Source organism: Schistocerca cancellata, chromosome 4 (genome assembly GCF_023864275.1).
Source record: "Schistocerca cancellata isolate TAMUIC-IGC-003103 chromosome 4, iqSchCanc2.1, whole genome shotgun sequence".
Classification (NCBI taxonomy): Eukaryota; Metazoa; Arthropoda; class Insecta; order Orthoptera; family Acrididae; genus Schistocerca; species Schistocerca cancellata.
The window spans coordinates 562,694,069-562,716,930 of NC_064629.1; the positions used below are offsets into that span (position 1 = coordinate 562,694,069).

At 40.0% G+C, this 22,862-nt stretch overlaps 1 protein-coding gene across 2 annotated transcripts in view; it reads left to right on the forward strand.

The window, feature by feature from the left end:
- Positions 1-22,862, forward strand: part of LOC126184250 (AP-3 complex subunit sigma-1) — a 117,640-nt gene that overhangs the window by 56,069 nt on the left and 38,709 nt on the right. For both annotated transcript variants that reach the window (XR_007536829.1, XM_049926618.1), the window contains exon 2: positions 4,766-4,857. Coding sequence is in view for 1 of the 2 variants with exons in the window: in XM_049926618.1 (XP_049782575.1) it covers positions 4,766-4,857 (92 nt within the window). In the remaining variant the exon portion in view is untranslated. The remainder of the gene's footprint in view (positions 1-4,765; positions 4,858-22,862) is intronic.

Genomic DNA, 22,862 nt, shown 5'->3' on the forward strand with positions numbered 1-22,862 from the left:
TGGGGCAGATGTAGATTCTGACCACAATCTATTGGTTATGAACTGCAGATTGAAACTGAAGAAACTGCAAAAAGGTGGGAATTTAAGGAGATGGGACTTGGATAAACTGAAAGAACCAGAGGTTGTAGAGAGTTTCAGGGAGAGCATTAGGGAACAATTGACAGGAATGGGGAAAGAAATACAGTAGAAGAAGAATGGGTAGCTCTGAGGGATGGAGTGGTGAAGGCAGCAGATGATCAAGTAGGTAAAAAGACGCGGGCTAATAGAAATCCTTGGGTAACAGAAGAAATATTGAATTTAATTGATGAAAGGAGAAAATATAAAAATGCAGTAAATGAAGCAGGCAAAAAGGAATACAAACGTCTCAAAAATGAGATCGACAGGAAGTGCAAAATGGCTAAGCAGGGATGGCTAGAGGACAAATGTAAGGATGTAGAGGCTTGTCTCACTAGGGGTAAGATAGATACTGCCTACAGGAAAATTAAAGAGACCTTTGGAGAGAAGAGAACCACTTGTATCAATATCAAGAGCTCAGATGGCAACCCAGTTCTAAGCAAAGAAGGGAAAGCAGAAAGGTGGAAGGAGTATATAGAGGGTTTATACAAGGGCGATGTACTTGAGGACAATATTATGGAAATGGAAGAGGATGTAGATGAAGATGAAATGGGAGATAAGATACTGCGTGAAGAGTTTGACAGAGCACTGAAAGACCTGAGTCAAAACAAGGCCCCGGGAGTAGACAACATTCCATTAGAACTACTGATGGCCTCAGGAGAGCCAGTCATGACAAAACTCTACCATCTGGTGAGCACGATGTATGAGACAGGCGAAATACCCTCAGACTTGAAGAAGAATATAATAATTCCAATCCCAAAGAAAGCAGGTGTTGACAGATGTGAAAGTTACCGAACTATCAGTTTAATAAGTCACAGCTGCAAAATACTATCGCGAATTCTTTACAGACGAATGGAAAAACTGGTAGAAGCCGACCTCGGGGAAGATCAGTTTGGATTCCGTAGAAATGTTGGAACACGTGAGGCAATACTGACCTTACGACTTATCTTGGAAGAAAGATTAAGAAAAGGCAAACCTATGTTTCTAGCATTTGTAGACTTAGAGAAAGCTTTTGACAATGTTGACTGGAATACTCTCTTTCAAATTCTAAAGGTGGCAGGGGTAAAATACAGGGAGCGGAAGGCTATTTACAATTTGTACAGAAACCAGATGGCAGTTATAAGAGTCGAGGGGCATGAAAGGGAAGCAGTGGTTGGGAAAGGAGTGAGACAGGGTTGTAGCCTCTCCCCGATGTTATTCAATCTGTATATTGAGCAAGCAGTAAAGGAAACAAAAGAAAAATTCGGAGTAGGTATTAAAATTCATGGAGAAGAAGTAAAAACTTTGAGGTTCGCCGATGACATTGTAATTCTGTCAGAGACAGCAAAGGACTTGCAAGAGCAGTTGAACGGAATGGACAGTGTCTTGAAAGGAGGATATAAGATGAACATCAACGAAAGCAAAACGAGGGTAATGGAATGTAGTCAAATTAAGTCGGGTGATGCTGAGGGAATTAGATTAGGAAATTTGACACTTAAAGTAGTAAAGGAGTTTTGCTATTTAGGGAGTAAAATAACCGATGATGGTCGAAGTAGAGAGGATATAAAATGTAGACTGGCAATGGCAAGGAAAGCGTTTCTCAAGAAGAGAAATTTGTTAACATCGAATATAGATTTAGGTGTCAGGAAGTCGTTTCTGAAAGTATTTGTATGGAGTGTAGCCATGTATGGAAGTGAGACATGGACGATAACTAGTTTGGACAAGAAGAGAATAGAAGCTTTCGAAATGTGGTGCTACAGGAGAATGCTTAAGATAAGGTGGGTAGATCACGTAACTAATGAGGAGGTATTGAATAGGATTGGGGAGAAGAGAAGTTTGTGGCACAACTTGACTAGAAGAAGGGATCGGTTGGTAGGACATGTTCTGAGGCATCGAGGGATCACAAATTTAGCATTGGAGGGCAGCGTGGAGGGTAAAAATCGTAGAGGGAGACCAAGAGATCAATACACTAAGCAGATTCAGAAGGATGTAGGTTGCAGTAGGTACTGGGAGATGAAGAAGCTTGCACAGGATAGAGTAGCATGGAGAGCTGCATCAAACCAGTCTCAGGACTGAAGACCACAACAACAACAACGATCTTGCTTGGCACATACTCATCTAACACATTATGTACGACGGTTTTGAACTTTGTCCACTGATCCTCAACACTATCTGTACTTGAGACAAAACTTTTGTGTTGAGCCAACAGGTACTCTGAAATCTGCTTTTTGTCACTTTTTCTAAACAGAAAAATCTTCCTACCCTTTTCAATATTCCTATTTATGGCTGAAATCATCGATGCCGTAACCGCTTTATGATCGCTGATTCCCTGTTCTGCGTTAACTTTTTCAAATAGTTCGGGTCTGTTTGTCACCAGAAGGTCTAATATGTTATCGCCACGAGTCGGTTCTCTGTTTAATTGCTCAAGGTAGTTTTCAGATAAAGCACTTAAAAAAATTTCACTGGATTCTTTGTCCCTGCCACCCGTTATGAACGTTTGAGTCTCCCAGTCTATATCCGGCAAATTAAAATCTCCACCCAGAACTATAACATATAAGATATTGAGATGAGAGAACACAGCATAGAAACTAACTAAAATTGCTCAACAGTGGACTGGATGAGATACCTGTTAAGTTCTACACAGAACATGCAAAAGAGCATGCTCCCCATCTAGCAGTGGTTTATTGTAGGTCACCAGAGCAATAAAGCATACCAAATGTTTGGGAAAATCACAAGCTGTTACCATTTTAAAGAATGGTAATAGATTGTTGCACATAATGCAATATGATGTTTCTGGAGAGTGAAAATCACGTCTGTAAAAATTAGAGTTCCACAAACACAGATCTAGTGACTCTCTGCTCACTTTGTTTGTTCATGAGATCCCGAGCACCATAGACAATACCGTGGATTCAGGACTGGCTTTCAGTTGGAACCCTACGTGTCATTCTTAACAGAACAAAATCAACAGATGAAAGGTAATTTTGCAAGTACCTCAGAGGAGTGGTGTAGAACAATTGCTGTTTACAATTAATATTCACAATATAGTAGATGATGTCGGAGGTTGTGTGAAGCTATTTATGGAAGATGCTGTTGTCTGTAGGAATGTTTTAAAATGCTTAGAAGACTGAAGCAAAATGCAGAAATACCTGCTGTAGATCAATAGTTGGTTCAGGGACTGGCAGTTGACTGTGAATGTAAATCAATTTCGTGTGTTGTGCATAAATAGAAGAAGAGATGCACTGTTGTCTGATTTCACGATTGGTGATACAGCATTGTAAACAGTAACTACCATAAAATACGTAGGAATAACTGTTCGGAATGATCTAAAGTGGAATAACAACATAAAACAAATAGTAGGAAAAGCAGATACCAGACTGAGATTCATTAAGAGAATTTTAAGGAAGTGTAATTCAGTCACCAGTTTCTGGCTAGTGCTCATCATCCCTTACTGAGTTGAATTAAAAGAAGAGGTAAGGAATATCCAATGAAGAGTGGTACATTTCATCATGGTATCATTTAGTTAGTTAGAGATGCTCAACAAACTACAGTGGCAGGTGCTGCAAGAGAGATATGCATCACAGAGCGCTTACTGTTGATATTTCAAAACTGTATGTTCCAAGAAGGATAAGGCCACTTCTTATTTTGTTCCACATATGTCTTGGGAAATGACCTGGTGGGAAAATCAGAGAAATTACAGCTCATAAGTAAGTGGATTGGAGAAGGGTGTAAAAGATAGTAGTGCCAAAAGTACCCTCCACCACACACTATAAAGTGGATTATGCACATGTCCATGAACACATAGGAGAGTCATCAGTGGCATAAGGCGCACAAAACCTTTGCTGCTGAACTATGGAAAAGTGGTTCTTGTCCTGTGAATCTAATTTCACAGGTTTCCAGGTGGAGGGAGTAGTTACAGAAAGCACTAGGGAAAGCATATAAAAACATCCGAAGTCCTATGAAGTGCATGACAGAGGGTACTTCCCATTGTACTGGTTATTATGGCTTTTTCCCATTCCAGTCACATATGGCATGCAGAAAGAATGATTGCTTAAATGCCTCTATATACAGTGCAGGTAGTCTAATTTGCTCTTTGTTATCCCTATGGAAATGATAAATAAGAGACTTTAGTGTGTTCCCAGATTAATCACTTAACATTGGTTCTTGAAAATTCCTAAGTAGGCTTTCAGGGGGTACTTTCTGTTTATCAAGTGTTTTGTCAGTTCAGTTCTTTGGGATGTCCATGAGGCTCTCCCATGGGTCAAACAGATGTGTGACCATTTGTGCTGTGCCCTTCTTCGAACACCTTCAGTGTCTCTTGTTAGTTACACTGGATCAGTATTCTAGGTTGGGTCACAAAAGTGTTTCATAAGCTCCTTCGTAGACTGATTACATTTCCCTATGGACTGAAGTCACCTGCTTTATCTATAACTGGGCCTGTGTAATCATTCCATTTCATACCCCAGCAAACTGATCTATTCATATATTTGTGTGAATTGATCAATTCCAGCTGTGGTTCATTGACAAAATGTAGATTTTTGTTTGTTTGCAAGGTAGAGATCATGTGCCTTCTTTTGCTATTTTGTGTGCATTGAGCATATGATTGTTGGTCTTCTGTTATTCATAATTCTGCAAAAACTAAGTATAGTCTCTCATTTTAGATTATTTTTTACAGACAGAGGACATGCAGCAACAAATTATAAAGGAGACCTTCCAGTTGGTTTCTAAAAGAGACGATAATGTTTGCAACTTTTTGGAAGGTGGAAGGTATGTTATATAATATTCAGAATGAAGTGTTTAACTGTGCATGACATTGGTCCTAATTGTTTATATTTTGTATATTTATACATGCCTCCTCTGCAAGCCAACATACAGTGCATTTCAGAAGGTACCTTGTACCACTATTAGTTATTCCCTTTCCTGTTCCACTTTCAAATGGAGCCAGGGAGAAATGGCTGTCTATATGCTACAGTACAGTCCCTAATTTCTATTATCTTGTCACCACTAAATGTGTGTTGTCAGCTGTAGAATCTACTGCAGTCAGCAGCAAATGCAGGTTCTCTAAATATTCTCAGTATTGTTTCCCAAAAAGAATGTCTTCCGTCCAGGTATTCCCATTTGACTTCATGAAACATCTCCGTTAATACACACTTGTTGATTGACCCTACCAGTAACAAATCTAGAAGCATGTGTCTGAATTGTGTCAGTGTCCTTTAACCCAAGAGGTCACACTAGTGTTATTTATGTGATCTCCTTTACAGATGAGCTACAGTTTCCTAGAATTCTCCCAATAAACTAAAGTCGACCATTCGCCGTACCTACTGTTGACCTTATGTGCTTGTTCCATCACTTTGCAATGTTACACATAGATATGTAATCAATGTGACTATGTCAAGCAGTTCAGCACAGATATGGTTATCAATCATTTCAGGATTGTTTTTCCTACTCATCTTCATTACCTTACATTTTTCTCCATTTAAAGCAAGCTGGCATTCATCACACTAAATAAAAATTTCCTAAATCATTCTGTAACTACTGTCACTAAACAATGACACTTCTTGCCCTTACACTACAGCATCATAAGCAAACAGCCACAGCTTTCTGCTGACCCTATCCAATCAGATCATTTGTGTGTGTGTGTGTGTGTGTGTGTGTGTGTGTGTGTGTGTGTGTGTGGTGTGGTGTGTTAGAGAGAGAGAGAGAGAGAGAGAGAGAGAGAGAGAGAGAGAGAGAGAGAGGGTGGGAGGGAGGGAGGTAGGTAGGTCGGTAGGTCTATCGGTCGGTCGGTCGGTCGGTCGGTCGGTCGGTCTGTCTGTCTTATGATTAAGAGTTTTGAATATTCTTTTCTTAAATTTAAACTACAAAAATGTAACTAAGAATTATCTCGATAAATAAAAATCTGTAAAACTGAATTGGGGTTCCATCCAGAACTGGTGACATAATTGTGTTCAACTCTTCTAATTTCTTCTCAGCTTCAGTGATGTCCTCGTCACAAGAGTCCGTGCAGTGGTAGATCAGTGAAATGTCTGTACGATCTTCTTGCATGAATGAGTTTTTAAACGTGAAATTTAAAACTCCAGCTGTCCTTTTTCTGTCTTCTAAAGCCACACCAGACTGGTTGATGAGTGAGTGAATAGAGCCGGCCACGGTGGCCGAGCGGTTCTAGGCGCTTCAGTCCGGAACCGCGTGGCTGCTGCGGTCGCAGGTTCGAATCCTGCCTCGGGCATGGTTGTGTGTGATGTCCTTAGGTTAGTTAGGTTTAAGTAGTTCTAAGTCTAGGGGACTGATGACCACAGATGTTAAGTCCCATAGTTCTCAGAGCCATTTTTTTTTTTTTTTTTTTTTTTTTTTTTTGAGTGAATAGAAGCCTTCAATCCGTTTAGTGATTTTATGTAATACCAGAATTTTCTCAGGTTCTCGGCGAGATCTTTTGGTAAGTAATAACAGTGGAAGTTGTATGCTTTGCCCATCAATCTGTTTATAGATGCATAAATTTCTATTAATTTTTGCCAGTCTATAGTTCCACATTCTTTTTTGAACTGAAAATGCAACAATCTGTGTGTCCTCAGCATTTTATGAATTTTGTTATTCTCACATAGTGGGTCTTTTCTGTCCTTAATCCACTTATTCAGCATGTAATTCTCCAGAACACTGTTTATAAACCGTTAAAATTTTGCTGTTAAGTCCTCTATGTCCATCATATTGGAACTAAATTATGCATATTCATTATCTAAGTGGGTTGATAACAACTGTTTATGTGCTTTTTTTTTAGCATTAAAACTCTACTAGCCGTCTTGATTGATTCATTAGTTTAGTGGGGGTGTCTTTATTGCAGTAAAAAAATCAATAATGTCTAATGAGGTTATCAAGGGTCCCAAATATAAATTAATTTACATGAAGTTATGTATCGGAGATGGGTCAAAGTAATTTGATGCTTTTGTAGACAGCATGTGTCAAGAACTTTAGTGGTAGAGTGCTTCAGAAAGAACTAGTGAAGTTTTGTGAATAATTGTCCTGATCATGACCTTGTAATAGTGGGAGATTTCAGCTTGTCAGGTATACAATGGGAGAGCCATGTGATCAAAACTGGCACCAGAGACAGGGATTCAGTCGCCTAACACGGGAAAGGCATCTGGACCAGATGATATATCTGTAAAATTGTAGACAGATTATGTGAAAGAACTTGCTCCTCTTGTGGCAGTATTCAGTTTATCGTAGGTCATTGGAACAACGAAGGATACCCAGTGACTGGAAAAAAGTACAGGTCATTCCTATTTTCAAGAAGGGTCATGCGACAGGTGCATATAATTATAGGCCTATGTTACTGTCGTCTGTCTGTTGTAGAATGATGGAACATGTCTTATGCTCATGTTTTATGACGCTTCTGGAGAAGAATGAAAGGCTTCCCCATAAAAATCAACTTGGATTCTGCGAATGGTGATGTCGCTAAACTTTGCTCACTCTGTTCCTCCATCAGATCCATAACACAGTAGACTTCGGCATTCAGGTTGATGTCATGATCCTCAACTTCTGGAAGGCATTTGATACGGTACTGCACTGCCATTTACTGGAGGGGAGGGGGGGGGGGGGAGCCGGCCGCGGTGGTCTTGCGGTTCTAGGCGCTCAGTCCGGAACCGCGTGACTGCTACGGTCGCAGGTTCGAATCCTGCCTCGGGCATGGATGTGTGTGATGTCCTTAGGTTAGTTAGGTTTAAGTAGTTCAAAGTTCTAGGGGACTGATGACCACAGATGTTAAGTCCCATAGTGCTCAGAGCCATTTGAACCATTTGGAGGGGGGGAGGGAGAGGGGGAAAACACACAATCTTGTTGAGTATAGAACCAGATTTGAGACTTTGCTGTTAACAGAACAAGCTCAAAAGATCTAAAGGCGAGAAAAACCTCAAGACATAAAGGTAATTTCAGCAAAATCTCAGGGATGTATGATAAGACAATCACTGTTTACAGTATATGCAAATGATGTAGTAGAAAATGTCGGTAGTCCTGAAAGGCTATTCCCAGATGATGCAATTGTCTGTGAGAAGGTGGCAGCACCAGAAGACATTAGCGATATATAGGAGGGCCTGCACAGGAATGATGAATGCAGGGACACACTGTTGACCCTAAACATAAATAAATGTAACTAATTGTACAACTACATTATTCATTACACGTTTCTGGAAACAGTATCTACTGTAAAATACGTAGGAGCAACAATCCAGAATGACATTAGGTGGAATGACCACATAAAACAAATAGAAAGCAGATGTCAGACTGAGATTCTAACACTACCACTGACCACCTTAAATGGAAATCGATGCTAACGTTATACCTCTGCGAGGAATTTTTGAATAGTTGACCGTGAGATAACCTAATGGAAACAGAACAATCAAACTGAGAATTGTTTCCGAAAGACTCCAGCAGAGTATAAACAATAGTAAACGGTGGGTCAAGAATAGACATTCTCCAAGCACAAAAGCAACCACTAGACGCTTTCCTTATATCTGTTCACAATAACCTAACTTTGCAGATAAATGTGCTACTGACTAGTAAGTCAGATAAACAGATGACCAATGAGATAGTAAACATCAACATGCCTCTCAACAACACGTACCTTAAATGAACTAGGTGCAACAGTTTACAAAGCCAATTACCCACACACATGAAACTAGTAGCAATACTGTACAGGAAAAAGCATGAAATGATTCTGAATTTAAATCATAGGGTCTGTTAATGATCATACTCCGTTACTTCATTGCTTAGTATAGGGTATCTATGCCTGTGTATTAACCAACTTGCATTAGAATAGAAAACACAGTAAATTGTTATTTCTTAAACTTGCATTGAAGCAACTAAACAGAATGAAAATCTAACTACACTGGCTGTGAAGGAGCCTTTGCATTGCTTCATTAACTAACTAGCCTAACACATAAGCACCCTTGAACTTTCGTGGTTTGTAGAACCATGCTCATTAACAAAACTACACCAGTATATATGACAAATGGTAAGTATTCTTATCATTAATTATTAGTTCAGTAAAGCACAACAAACTATAACTCTTCAAATAACAAATGTGCTTACAGTCTTTTGACCTACTAAAAATTATAACTGGCTTACAACACAACAATATATTAAAGTTTAACCACTTTCTCATAATAAATTAGGGCACTCGGAATTAAATTCACTAGGATAGGATTCCTGTCCTGGTTTGTGATTTGGGATAGTCACAGGTGTAAGTTAGAGTTTTTAGCAACACCACAATTATTATTAAAATCAACCAAATTTCACAAATACGTGGTCCACAATTTAGTGGAATGCTTTTGCCACTGGTGGTGCAATTTGCAGTGTGTACAGCAATCTGGACCACCAACTCTGAAGGTCTCTCTGTATGGTGGTACAACATGCAATGTGTGGTTTTCATCAGCAATACAAAAGAGTGGAAATGATGTTTATGTTGATATCTATTCCAATTTTCTGTACAGGCTCCGGAACTCTCAGAACCGAGGTGATGCAAAACTTTTTTTTTTTATGTGGGTATTTGGGAGGAGGGCTATATGTTGTCTGACTCTCCTGGAATGTACTCTCTGGGAATTTCAATAGTAAACCTATCCACGATGCACAACACTTCTCTCATAGCATCTGTCACTGGATTTTGTTGAGCATCTCTGTAACACTCTCATGCTGAATGAGCGAGCCCGTGATGAAACTTGCCACTGTTCTCTGGTCTTTTCTATCTCGTCTATTAATTCTACATGGTACGAGTCCCTGACTGAAGAGCAACACTCAAGAGTCAGACAAACATGTTTTGTAAGTCACTTCTTTCATGGATGCTATTTCCTTAAGATTCTTCCTATGGATCTTGTAACGTCTAATTTCGATCTACTTTGTATCTGTATCAATATTTCTTTGTCAATTGTCATATTGCTTATGTATAATTTTGCATCTGTTATGGAAATTCTTTCACTATGTGTACATGTTTCAGTTATGTGAAACTTTTGAATGATGTTGTTTAAATTATGCTTGTGGATTTAAATAACTAATGAAATGATCCGCTACTGCTAGCAAGGTGTTAACCACAGCTCTGCTCAGCCCAGTCTCCTTACCTGTCACATAGGACGAGGAAGCTACTTGTGTGCCAGCGACACCTTTTCCACTCTGTCAGGCTTCTGGACCAAGTCATTTATAGTACATTATATAACAATCTGCCGGCTTTTTGGGGAACCACATTTTTGCTACACTAGGTTGATGGTAATCTCCACAAATGCCATAATTGAGGTGAACAGTGGATAGAAACGTGAAGTGTGTCATGGACACAGACTGGTGGGAACAATTTTATGCTATGGGAGACACTCTCCTGTGCTTAGGTGGGACCTGTGGTAGTAATCTAAGACACACTTACAGCTGTGAACCACCTGCATCTCATCATGCTTGGTGTCTCCCTTTATGACAGTGGCAGTAAAATTGTCCATGTCTCGGAGCCAGAACCGTGCAACAGTGGTTTGAGGAGCGTTATAGTGAATGCTCATTGATGTCTTAGCAACCAAATTCACTTGATGTAAATTCTCTGGAACCCATATGGGGCACTACCGAGGACTGTCATCGCATACGCAGTTCAGTGGCCCTTTATTTACGCGAATTACATGATCTGTGTGTAGACATTTAATGCCACATACCTCCCCAAACCTACCAACAAACTTTCGGATCCCTGATGTGCAGAATCGGTGATGTGTTTTGTTCCAAAGATGGACAAACAAACTATTAAGCAGGTGGTCATAATGTTTTAGCTCATCAGTGTAGTATTGTGAAAATTATTTTGTTCCGAAGGTGGACAAACGAGCTATAAAGCATATGGTCATAATTTTTGGGCTCATTAGTGTAGTACTGAGCAAGGTGGCGCAGTGGTTAGCACACTGGACTTGAGTTTGGGAGGTTGACGGTTCAAAGCCACGTCCGACCAACTTGATGTAGGTTTCTCGTGGTTTCCTTAAATCGCCTGCGGAAAATGCTGGAATGGTTTCTGTGAAAGAGCACGGCCAACTTCCTTCCCCATACTTCCCAAATCTCATGGGACTGATGACCTCGGTGTTTGGTCCCTTCCCCCAAATCAATCAACCAGCCAACATCATCAGTGTACTATTATGAAGATAACATAAACAACGCCTGTCACAGTCAAGTTTTGTAAAGATCATGACAGTAGAGTTAGGGAGAGCATTTCCTAAATTATTATGTTTTCATACCATCCAGTAATGGCTTATACTGAATACAGATACAAGTACATCAGGTATTCAGGTATTCTCCACAGTACTGTATCCTTCAGAGTACAATTGAATTGTATTTTTTTGAGGAATTGTAATATGCTTTTTCTGCTATAGTGTAAGCAATTTGCAAAAAAAAAAAAAAAAAAAAAAAAAAAAAAAAAGGGGGAAAGAAATCGGGAAAATTTGTTGGACTTGGTAGCAGAATTTACAGTTCCAGGACTCTTTTGTAGTGGAGGAAACCAGTGCAGTGGAAACCAATGTCTGTTTTTTTGTGGCCGATGATATGGCAGTTAGATCTCTGGAGTGACACACAGTGTTGGTCTGTGACTTTAGTTTTTGACTATTATCCTTATTTATAGGGAGAATCTTCTCCATTCTGGCATTGCTACTACCTGTTGGAGGTTGAATGTGGAAGAAAATTACAAATAACAAGCTGAAGAATATTTCTTGCGTGAAAAAAAAGAAAGCCTCTTCATAGTCACAAAACCTTTATGTAGAAGCTTTCTGACCTCATTTGGAAATAAACCATGTAAAACCAACTTGGTGATGACTGAAACTGATTTTTCATTCATTTAAATCCAATTATGAACACTACTCTTCAGGTTTTGCAATTTGCTTTTAAAACCTCATTAGATAATTACTTCTGCCTATTTATACATTGTACTTTCATACAGGGTGTTTCAAAAATGACCGGTATATTTGAAACGGCAATAAAAACTAAACGAGCAGCAATAGAAATACACCGTTTGTTGCAATATGCTTGGGACAGCAGTACATTTTCAGGCAGACAAACTTTCGAAATTACAGTAGTTACAATTTTCAACAACAGATGGCGCTGCGGTCTGGGAAACTCTATAGTACGATATTTTCCACATATCCACCATGCGTAACAATAATATGGCGTAGTCTCTGAATGAAATTACCCAAAACCTTTGACAACGTGTCTGGCGTAATGGCTTCACATGCAGATGAGATGTACTGCTTCAGCTGTTCAATTGTTTCTGGATTCTGGCGGTACACCTGGTCTTTCAAGTGTCCCCACAGAAAGAAGTCACAGGGGTTCATGTCTGGCGAATAGGGAGGCCAATCCACGCCGCCTCCTGTATGTTTCAGATAGCCCAAAGCAATCACACGATCATCGAAATATTCATTCAGGAAATTAAAGACGTCGGCCGTGCGATGTGGCCGGGCACCATCTTGCATACACCACGAGGTGTTCGCAGTGTTGTCTAAGGCAGTTTGTACCGCCACAAATTCACGAAGAATGTCCAGATAGCGTGATGCAGTAATCGTTTCAGATCTGAAAAATGGGCCAATGATTCCTTTGGAAGAAATGGCGGCCCAGACCAGTACTTTTTGAGGATGCAGGGACGATGGGACTGCAACATGGGGCTTTTCGGTTCCCCATATGCGCCAGTTCTGTTTATTGACGAAGGCGTCCAGGTAAAAATAAGCTTCGTCAGTAAACCAAATGCTGCCCACATGCGTATCACCATCATCAATCCTGTGCACTATATCGTTAGCGAATGTCTCTCGTGCAGCAATGGTAGCAGCGCTGAGGGGTTGCCGCGTTTGAATTTTGTATGGATAGAGGTGTAAACTCTGGCGCATGAGACGATACGTGGACGTTGGCGTCATTTGGACCGCAGCTGCAACACGGCGAACGGAAACGCGAGGCCGCTGTTGGATCACCTGCTGCACTAGCTGCGTGTTGCCCTCTGTGGTTGCCGTACGCGGTCGCCCTACCTTTCCATCACGTTCATCTGTCACATTCCCAGTCCGTTGAAATTTTTCAAACAGATCCTTTATTGTATCGCTTTTCGGTCCTTTGGTTACATTAAACCTCCGTTGAAAACTTCGTCTTGTTGCAACAACACTGTGTTCTAGGCGGTGGAATTCCAGCACCAGAAAAATCCTCTGTTCTAAGGAATAAACCATGTTGTCTACAGCACACTTGCACGTTGTGAACAGCACACGCTTACAGCAGAAAGACGACATACAGAATGGCGCACCCACAGACTGCGGTGTCTTCTATATCTTTCACATCACTTGCAGCGCCATCTGTTGTTGAAAATTGTAACTACTGTAATTTCGAAAGTTTGTCCGCCTGAAAATGTACTGTTGTCCCAAGCATATTGCAACAAACGGTGTATTTCTATCACTGCTTGTTTAGTTTTTATTGCTGTTTCAAATATACCAGTCATTTTTGAAACACCCTGTATAATGGCAAGTAATACGCAAGCATAAGCCCTATATGCAAATGATGAATAGGTGCTATAGTAATAATGGTGAATTCCAAGGCGGATTTTATCACTACTTTACTGTGCAGAGAATAGTTGTTGAATTGGTACTTGCTAGTGTTGTCTATTTTGTGGATTTGGATAATGAAGGTTAATTCATTAAATCAACTGGTTGCTGTTTTCTTGGTTAATTTGACCTGATGATTCTCGGTCTATCACTCACAGAATATGCTGTTTGTAGACAACATGCATTCACAAAGCAGCACTGGTAATCCAATTAAATCACTATAACTCTGAAAACTCTGACTTTGCTACATTTTTTTCTTCTTACATTCTGATGCAGAGGTGTGGCCTACACAATATGATTGTGCCAATTGACTAGATTGGGCATGTAGAAAATCAGTGAGAGAATATCATCTATGTTCAGTAGAACTAGGCTGTTCTTGCACATCAATAGTTCAGTAATTTACACTCATGCTCATAAATTAAGGATAATTGCAGAAAGTGGTGCCACAGAATGGGACACTACACAAAACTGGCGCTAATAGCGTAGGCACATAGGGAACACACACAACACAGATCTATATGTCCACGGTATTGATGATAAGTTGAGAAAACCATCCCGAAGCACATGTGCTACAAAACGCCACTGTTTCCTGTGCATGTACCCCAACATCAATATGGGATACGACCACCATGTGCACGCACACAGGCCGCACAACGGGTGGCATACTCTGGATCAGGTGGTCGAGCAGCTGCTGGGGTGTAGCCTCCCATTCTTGCACCAGTGCGTGTTGGAGCTCCTGAAGTGTCATAGGGGTTTGAAGATGTGCAGCGATACGTTGACCCAGGGGTTTGAGGATGTGCAGCGATACGTTGACCGAGAGCATCCCAGACATGCTAGATGGGGTTTAGGTCTGAACAGGCAGGCCACTCCATTAGCCTGATAGCTTCTGTTTCAAGGTACTCCTCCATCATGGCAGCTCTGTGGGGCCGTGCGTTATCCATCAGGAGGAAGGTGGGACCCATTGCACCCCTGAAAAGGCGGACGTACTGCTGCAAAATGACGTCCCGATACACCTGACCTGTTACAGTTCCTCTGTCAAAGACATGCATGGGTGTACATGCACCAATCATAATCCCACCCCACACCATCAAACCACAACCTTCATACAGGTCCCTTTCAAGGACATTAATGGGTTGATATCTGGTTCCTGTTTCACGTGAAATGAGAGCCCGGCGAGAATCACTGTTGAGACTATACCTGGACTCGTCCGTGAACATAACTTGGCACCACTGTTCCAATGACCATGTACTGTGGCTTTATGTGCTCTCCTGTGACCACGGGGCAGTGGAACGCACCTTGTAGGGCTCTGGGTGAATAAACCATGTCTGTTCAGTCGTCTGTAGACTGTGTGTCTGGAGACAACTGTTCCAGTGGCTGCGGTAAGGTCCCGAGTAAGGCTACCTGCAGTACTCTGTGGCCGTCTGCGGGCACTGATAGTGGGAAATTGGTCTTCTTGTGGTGTTGTACACTGTGGACGCCCTGTACTGTAGCGCCTGGACCCGTTTCCTGTATGTTGGAATTGATGCCATAATCTTGAGATCACACTTTGTGGCACACGGAGGGCCCGTGCTACGACCTGCTGTGTTTGACCAGCCTCCAGTCGCTCTAGTATTCTACCCCTCATAACATCATCAATATGCGTTCTTTGAGCCATTTTCAACACACAATCACCATTAGCCTGTCTGAAAACGTCTGCACACTTACTCGCTGCACCGTACTCTGACATGCACCACCACACCTCTGCATATGTGGATTGCTGTCAGCGCCACCGTGCAATGACTGCAGGTCAAATGCACTGCATGGTCATACCCTGAGGTGATTTAAACCCACAAACTGCCCACCAGAGCGTTGTTTCACCATGTATCAGTATTATCCTTAATTTATGAGCATGAGTGTATATAACAAACTATTTGTTGCTATGAAATTTTTCATGTTTCAAAGAATTTATTCATAGGTTTTATCTGTAATCTGTGCTTTTGGCTGTTGCCACCTTTTTTAAGATATAAAAGACATTGTGTAAAGCTTTGACACCTACATATAGGTGCCTCTCTATACTTGTTCCAACTTGTGGCTTAGTGTCCATACAGGATTTAGCGTCTCCACCCCTCAGGTCAGAAACTGTAGTGGCAGTGTGAACATTGTATGCAGTAGTGTGCCACTGTGAGAACTGTCAGAGCCCCTAGTAATATGCAGCCATGCTTGCAATCTCTTAATAAAATTCATATCACTATTTTGAATTAAGCATTCAATGAAAATTTAACAGTGCTTTAAAACTGACGTGAATGTAAATGTCCAATTTAATTTGTGATACATAAAGTACTTTCCAACTCATCAGTGGAAAAGTTACCAACCATACAATGTTGTTGCTTGAATTGTGGAAAGATGAAGCTTTCTGTTGCTCAGTTTTTACATCTCCTGTTGGTGGGTGTGTAAGAACTGACAATACATTGTCACATGACAGAATGATTGACATGTTTCGGTACGTTGCTACAATGAAACTAGAGAGATCCCGTCATGAGGAGTTAGATTTAAATCTTGCATCTTGCCAGTATTAGTTTTACTGATGGAACAGTCAGCAGGTTTTAACAACCAATGTACCAGTCAAAATATTTTTTCTGTTTCAGTTGGGTTTTGAAACAACTATCTGACACTAGTCTCTGACAGTTAGATCAGTTATGTGTATGTTTTCACTCAGTCTCCATGTTTGAGTAGTTTCATTTGCGTACTAGTTCAGCCTTTTCAACTATATATGAACTATAACCAGGGTTGCCAACTTTTTTAGAGACAGAAACATATGTCATTTCAAGAAAATGTAAATAAAAGTGCATTTCTAAGAGTCAAGTATTTTCAAAATGTATGTATTTATGTATTTAAATACAAATTTTTTGTAGTTCTGATATTAAATATCAATTTTCGGCTGGCTATATAACTTTACTAACTGGCACTACATCATACATCTATGTCTAAGTAAATGAACAGCTACTTTTTAAATTTAAATTTGTTGTTGCTCTGTCTTTCTTTTAAAGCATATAGGATACAATTTTTTAAAAATTGTTGGTGACTTAATCACTTGATATTGAAGCACATACTGTCACTTGCCGGAAGTATTTTTTCTCAAAAAATGTTTGTTATCTGTCGTTAATTTTCTTCAAATTTCATTAAGTAATGTAGTTTCAGAATATGAATCATCCTTTAAGATACTGTATATCAAATTGAATTTATTTTGAACATCACTTTTTATCCCGACACATGATTTCTCCTGTTCCCGCACTACTGAGTGTTTTGACAGTTTTATCCAGACAGAAAGCTCACTGTAAACAAACACACTATTCAGAAATGAGGACAAAAAAGTGAACTAAAAGCTAGTTATTGGCACAAAATAAAAAGCAAATATCTGAATGACAATAACAGTGACAACAAGCGATAATAGAGGGCAATGAATGACACCAAAACAATCAATTTTCCACTCAGAATTGAATGCACCTGGGGTCAGGCGAGTCGAATTGTTGCCCCTAGGATTCCTGAGGGGTGCCAGTTTTGTTGTGAACTGTTTATATTAAACAGTGTTTGTTAGAGACTGAATGAACTGTGAAACTGAAATACCAATACGTGCAAGCTTACTTCTTCATACCTGTGAATTACTGTACCAGCCACTTTTCACAGGCCGTGAAATGTAAACACGTTTGTATGCTTGTGTGTAATTTGTACTTACATAGTCAGTGACATAATTTTCTGTACAAAATATTTGCCTCCCAAACAAATGAGTGAGGGAATGAGTGTTTAAGGGCTATATTAAAATGATTTTTAATTTATGGAGATCATTTTCAGTAAAATGAAATGTAAACTGTCACTAAAATTTGGCAGTGTTACTTTCTTCTTCATGTGCCCTTAAGGGAACTTTCTCACTCGACTTTGTATCCCAATGATACATCAGCTAGATTAGTTATGTGTTAACTGCATCTGAAGCAAGTTAATCAAGTCACATGTTAATAAGGACTGAGCTATTGAATCAGTGTGCAAAACTGCAATGGATGGTATCAATTATTTTCATTCAATTGTTCCCATAGACTGGTTTTGCTCAAAACAGTGAATGAATAATTCAGTGAATATGTAAAATTGCAACTGAGTGAGTTGGTTGTTCCCATCAATGACCAGTTCATATTTTCTGTGGTTTTCCCAAATAATTGCGAGTGATTTTTTAACAGAATACAGAAAATTCCTACCCCACCCTTGTTTGACGGGGATAGGGCTTAATGTATAATATCCTCTATATTAAATTATAAACAGACTAACTAAATCACTTACATACTTCATTCATAATACCATTGTGGTAATTTTTATTGCAAAGTGCACAGCTTTCATAGTGAACCACAGGAGCTTGTTATTGGTTTTTACTTTTTTTAAATGCTGTATCTTTGGTCATCTCTTGCAATTAAGGACAGATATTCTCTCTTTCTTTTAAGTGACAAGCTTAAATGCCTGTTCTTGACAACTGAGAGAAATTCCAGTAAGATTATGGTTAATTTTTTTGTTCAGAGAGATCTCTGTACCATTGAAAGGAAATGAGAAAACACGCCATGAGATATGCGCAAAGAAATGACAATGGCAACAACGAAATAACTACTACAATCATAATCGTGTAACTTAAGAATTTGTGTAATTTTGCCTTAATAATGGAAGAAAGAAAAGAAGTTGTGGCTGTGTTACTGGTGGGAACTAGCATGGCATTTACATGAAATTATCTTGGGGGGGAAATTCCAAATCATAATGGCTGGATCAATTAAATAAAATACACTTTTATCCTTTTTACATTAACAGTCTCTCATACTTCATGATTCCTTATAGTGAGTTAGAATCACCATGCCTTAATCGTGCAGACATGAAGTCCTCATATGTGGACAGTATATTCTACTGTTGTATTATTTTCAGTTGATGATCTTCCCGTAATGTGAATATGGAGGTATGAAGCATTCCTGCAGAGAATTAGAATCTGTTGAAAGAAAATTCTAGAACTTGTATTTAAGAGTGCATAACGTCAACAACAGCATTCAGTTATTAAAGCTTTGTGCATTTTAAGTGCCACATTTGTTGAGTTCTGGCAAAAAGAAAATGCGAAGTCACATCTCTTGTAAATGTTTGGACCGTTGTACAGGGTGTGAAACTGAATTTTTGCACTGATTTATTTGCTGTTAATGAGACATCGATCTTCCACATCACATTAGAAATAGACCAGCTGTAAAAGAAATGATGGCAGTCAGCTACCCTGTGCCAAAAACTAGGAAGATGATTTCGTGTCTCAAAAAAAGGGCTAGTGTTTTCTGAAATGCAAAAGAGATTGGCAGAGAGAAGGGTGCAACAGTAACTGTGGAATACCCACAAAGTCTTCTGCAACAACTGAATGAAAAAAATATGAGAGAAAGGATCAGTGAAAAAATATGAGAGAGGTGGCCCAAGTTGTGAAAGGGGGAAAAACACTGTTTCTTCAGAAAGATACATCTCTCGGCATAGGTATTCCAGCAATTTCCTACTAAGATTTGAAGAACAAATTTTTATTACATCCACAGTATTTGCCACATTTCTGGGTGTAAAGAAATTAGTGAGTTTGAAAGCAATTTTAGTACAATAAAATACACTGCTGGCAATTAAAATAACACGGAGAAGGCAGCATGCAATAAATGTCAAATTAGTATGAAATATGCTAAATAGCATGATCGGATATGCAAGTGATAATCATTTCAGTGTAACTGCTCAGAATAGCTAGGAGTATTGCCATCTATGTTGTGGATATAAGCAAAGATTACTCAGTGGGTTTCTAATTCAGAAGTCACATTTGAATGTTGTTTGTTTGTGAGGAGATTATGTTAGGCCTTGTGTGAGAAGCAGGAAATATCTACCAGTATATGTCAGAATTTGACAGCAGTAGGATCCTGGCCTGTCAAAACTCTGGTTTATCATTCCTTGATTCTGCTGCTCACATTGGTTGGGATCCCATGAGTGTCATGCAGATATGGAAACAATGGGTGCAGGAGCCTGGAATAAGCTGGTTCGAATCCTGGTGGTGGAAAAAAATTTTCAGTGCCTTTCAGTCAGTAAGGGAGGGGAGGTGGTGGTGTAAGGTTTCTGATCACCGGACTTTCCACCAATGTCCTGATTTAAATACCAAACCTCACCACAGTGTCTCATGGCATGAGGGCATGGACACTGTTGATGGTGATCCGTATGTCGGATGGGAACTTTAAGCTTGGCAGCCCCCTTGGTGCTATTCACAAGGAGTAGGCAGTGGGTTTCTCTCTCTCTCTCTCTCTCTCTCTCTCTCTCTCTCTCTCTCTCTCTCTCTCTTTCTCTTTCTCTTTCTCTCTCTCTCTCCTATCATCATCATCATCATCATCATCATCATCATTATCATCATCAAACACAAAGTTGACACATACACACAGTACGTACATTTAGTATTACAAATACTGTAATGGAGCATGTTGTAAATAAATACTCAAAAATGGGTTCAGGAGTGCCATACTCCATTCCATGTGGGCTCTTACAAGGGAACCTCCCCATCACCCCCTCCCCCCCCCCCCCAGATTTAGTTATAAGTTGGCACAGTGGATAGGCCTTAAAAAACTGAACACAGATCAATGGAGAAAACAGGAAGAAGTTATGTGGAACTATGAAAAAAATAAGCAAAACATACAAACTGAGTAGTCCATGCGCAAGATAGGCAACATCAAGGACAATATGAGCTCAAGGGCGCTGTGGTCCCGTGGTTAGTGTGAGCAGCTGCGGAACAAGAGGTCCTTGGTTCAAGTCTTCCCTCAAGTGAAAAGTTTTATTTTTTATTTTCAGACAATTATCAAAATTCAGGCACTCACACATAATCAACTTTGCTCTCCAAAATTCCAGGACATTTTCAGATTTTCTTGGACATATGCAGGATTTGACGGTCTACACACGGAAAAATTTGAAAACGTTAAAAACATATGTTTTGACAGAGCACAGGGAAAACTATGTGACTGTGAAACAGTTGCATTCATTTCTTGCAGTTTATGTGACAAACTCTTATGTTTTCATCACTTTTTTTGCGAGTTATCATCACATTCACAAGATAACCTAAATTGGGCAAGGTAGAAGAATCCTTTTACCCATTCGCCAAGTGTACAAGTTAGGTGGGTCGACAACATATTCCTATCATGTGACGCACATGCCATCACCAGTGTCGTATAGAATATATCGGATATGTTTTCCTGTGGAGGAATCGGTTGACCTATGACCTTGCGAGCAAATGTTTTCGGTTTTCATTGAAGAGGCACGTCCTTCCGTCTATTAATCGCACGGTTTTGCGGTGCGGTCGCAAAACACAGACACTAAACTTATTACAGTGAACAGAGACGTCAATGAACGAACGGACAGATCATAACTTCGCGAAAATAAAGAAAGTAAACTTTTCACTCGAGGGAAGACTTGAACCAAGGACCTCTCGTTCCGCATCTGCTCATATTAACCACGGGAACATGGCGCTCCTGAGCTCACATTGTCCTTAATGTTGCCTATCTTGCCCATGGACTACTCAGTTTGTATATTTTGCTTATTTTTTTTCATAGTTCCACGCAACTTCTTCCTGTTTTCTCGATTGATCTGTGTTCAGTTTTTCAAGGCCTATCCACTGTGCCAACTTATAACTAAATCTGAGGGGGGTGCGATGGGGAGGTTCCCTTGTTAGTACCCAGCAGGACTAGTGACAATGCAGGCAACATATTGTTTGCTATTGTGACAAAATAAAACACCTACAGCCGTCCTTATGATTTTATTTTATTTCGTTGTAACCAGTTTCAACACTTCAATGCGTTATCTTCAGGCTGTTTTTGATGCAGTATGGGTTGATATGATCACTATATATATCAAATCAGTTGCCAGCATTACTGGATACACAGATAATGTCTCAGCACTCCAACCATCAACTCCCAACTGCCAGTTGGGTGTTAATAGTTGGAGTGCTGACACATTATGTGCGTATCCAGTAATGCTGGTGACTGACGTGATATGTATAGGGATCATATTAACCTGTACCACATCAACAACACCCTGAAGATAAACACATTGAAGCATTGAAACTGGTTGCAACGAAATAAAGTAAAATCACAAGAAAAATATCCTTTTCTTGCAGGATATTTTTCCGGTTGCAGCAATGTCAGAGATTCGATGTTTTATCAGATTCCTGATACTTATGGTACACTCGTGAAATGGTCATATGCGAAAATCCCCACATCATCACTGCCTCGGAGATGCTGTGTCCCATAGCTCGTGTGCTGACTACAACACCACGTTCAAACTGACTTAAATCTTGATAACCTGCCATTGTAGCAGTAGTAACATATCTAACAACAACGCCAGACACTTGTCGTATATAGGCGTTGCCGACTGCAGCACCAGCTGCCTGTTTACATATCTCTGTACGTGAATACGCATGCATATATCATTTTCTTTGGCACTTCAATGTAGATGTGTAACACATTGCCAATCAGGATGCTAAGAAATTGGTGTGTGTGTGTTTTTGGTCAGGGTAGTGTGGCTATGTTGCTGGTAACAGAGAAGCTTGCGTGGTGGTGTATGGGTGTCACAGCGTGAGCCCATATAAGTGGTGCAGTCAGTGCTGTTGGAGGTTACAATGATTGATTATCTCATACACTGTTCCTGCGTTACTCTGCCTAAGGAATGGGTCTTAGTTTCTTGTTGCATTTCTTTGCAAAGGCTAGATGCTGGTTTACACAACAGTGGAGTGTATTAGTGCCTCCTAGAATTACGTGCTAGTTTCTTATCCTACATATCTGGTTTGGTCTCATTTATTGGTCAGAGTGCCACTGAGTTTCCTAGTTAAAAATATACCAGTTTGTTATTTCAAGCACCTGGACTATGAGTTCGAGAGGCCTACTTCCTAACTGGGAATTAGTGTCTGTTAGCTCTATCCCTGATCTGCTTGCCGGGTGCTGTGGACGTGATAATTTGGCCTAAATTTGTGCCCAAACTCAGTGTACCCAGTATTAGTTCCTATCAACATCAAGGATTGAAAGTAGGCAAAGTTGAAAAGTATCGTGGGTGTTATTATGAACTATATTGTAATCATTAAGCATCTACAAGAAATGGTGAATATATGCCTTCCATGGGAGATTCCCATCCAACTTCAGTCTAAGTTGCCTTCTGCTTCACTAATTGGTCTAA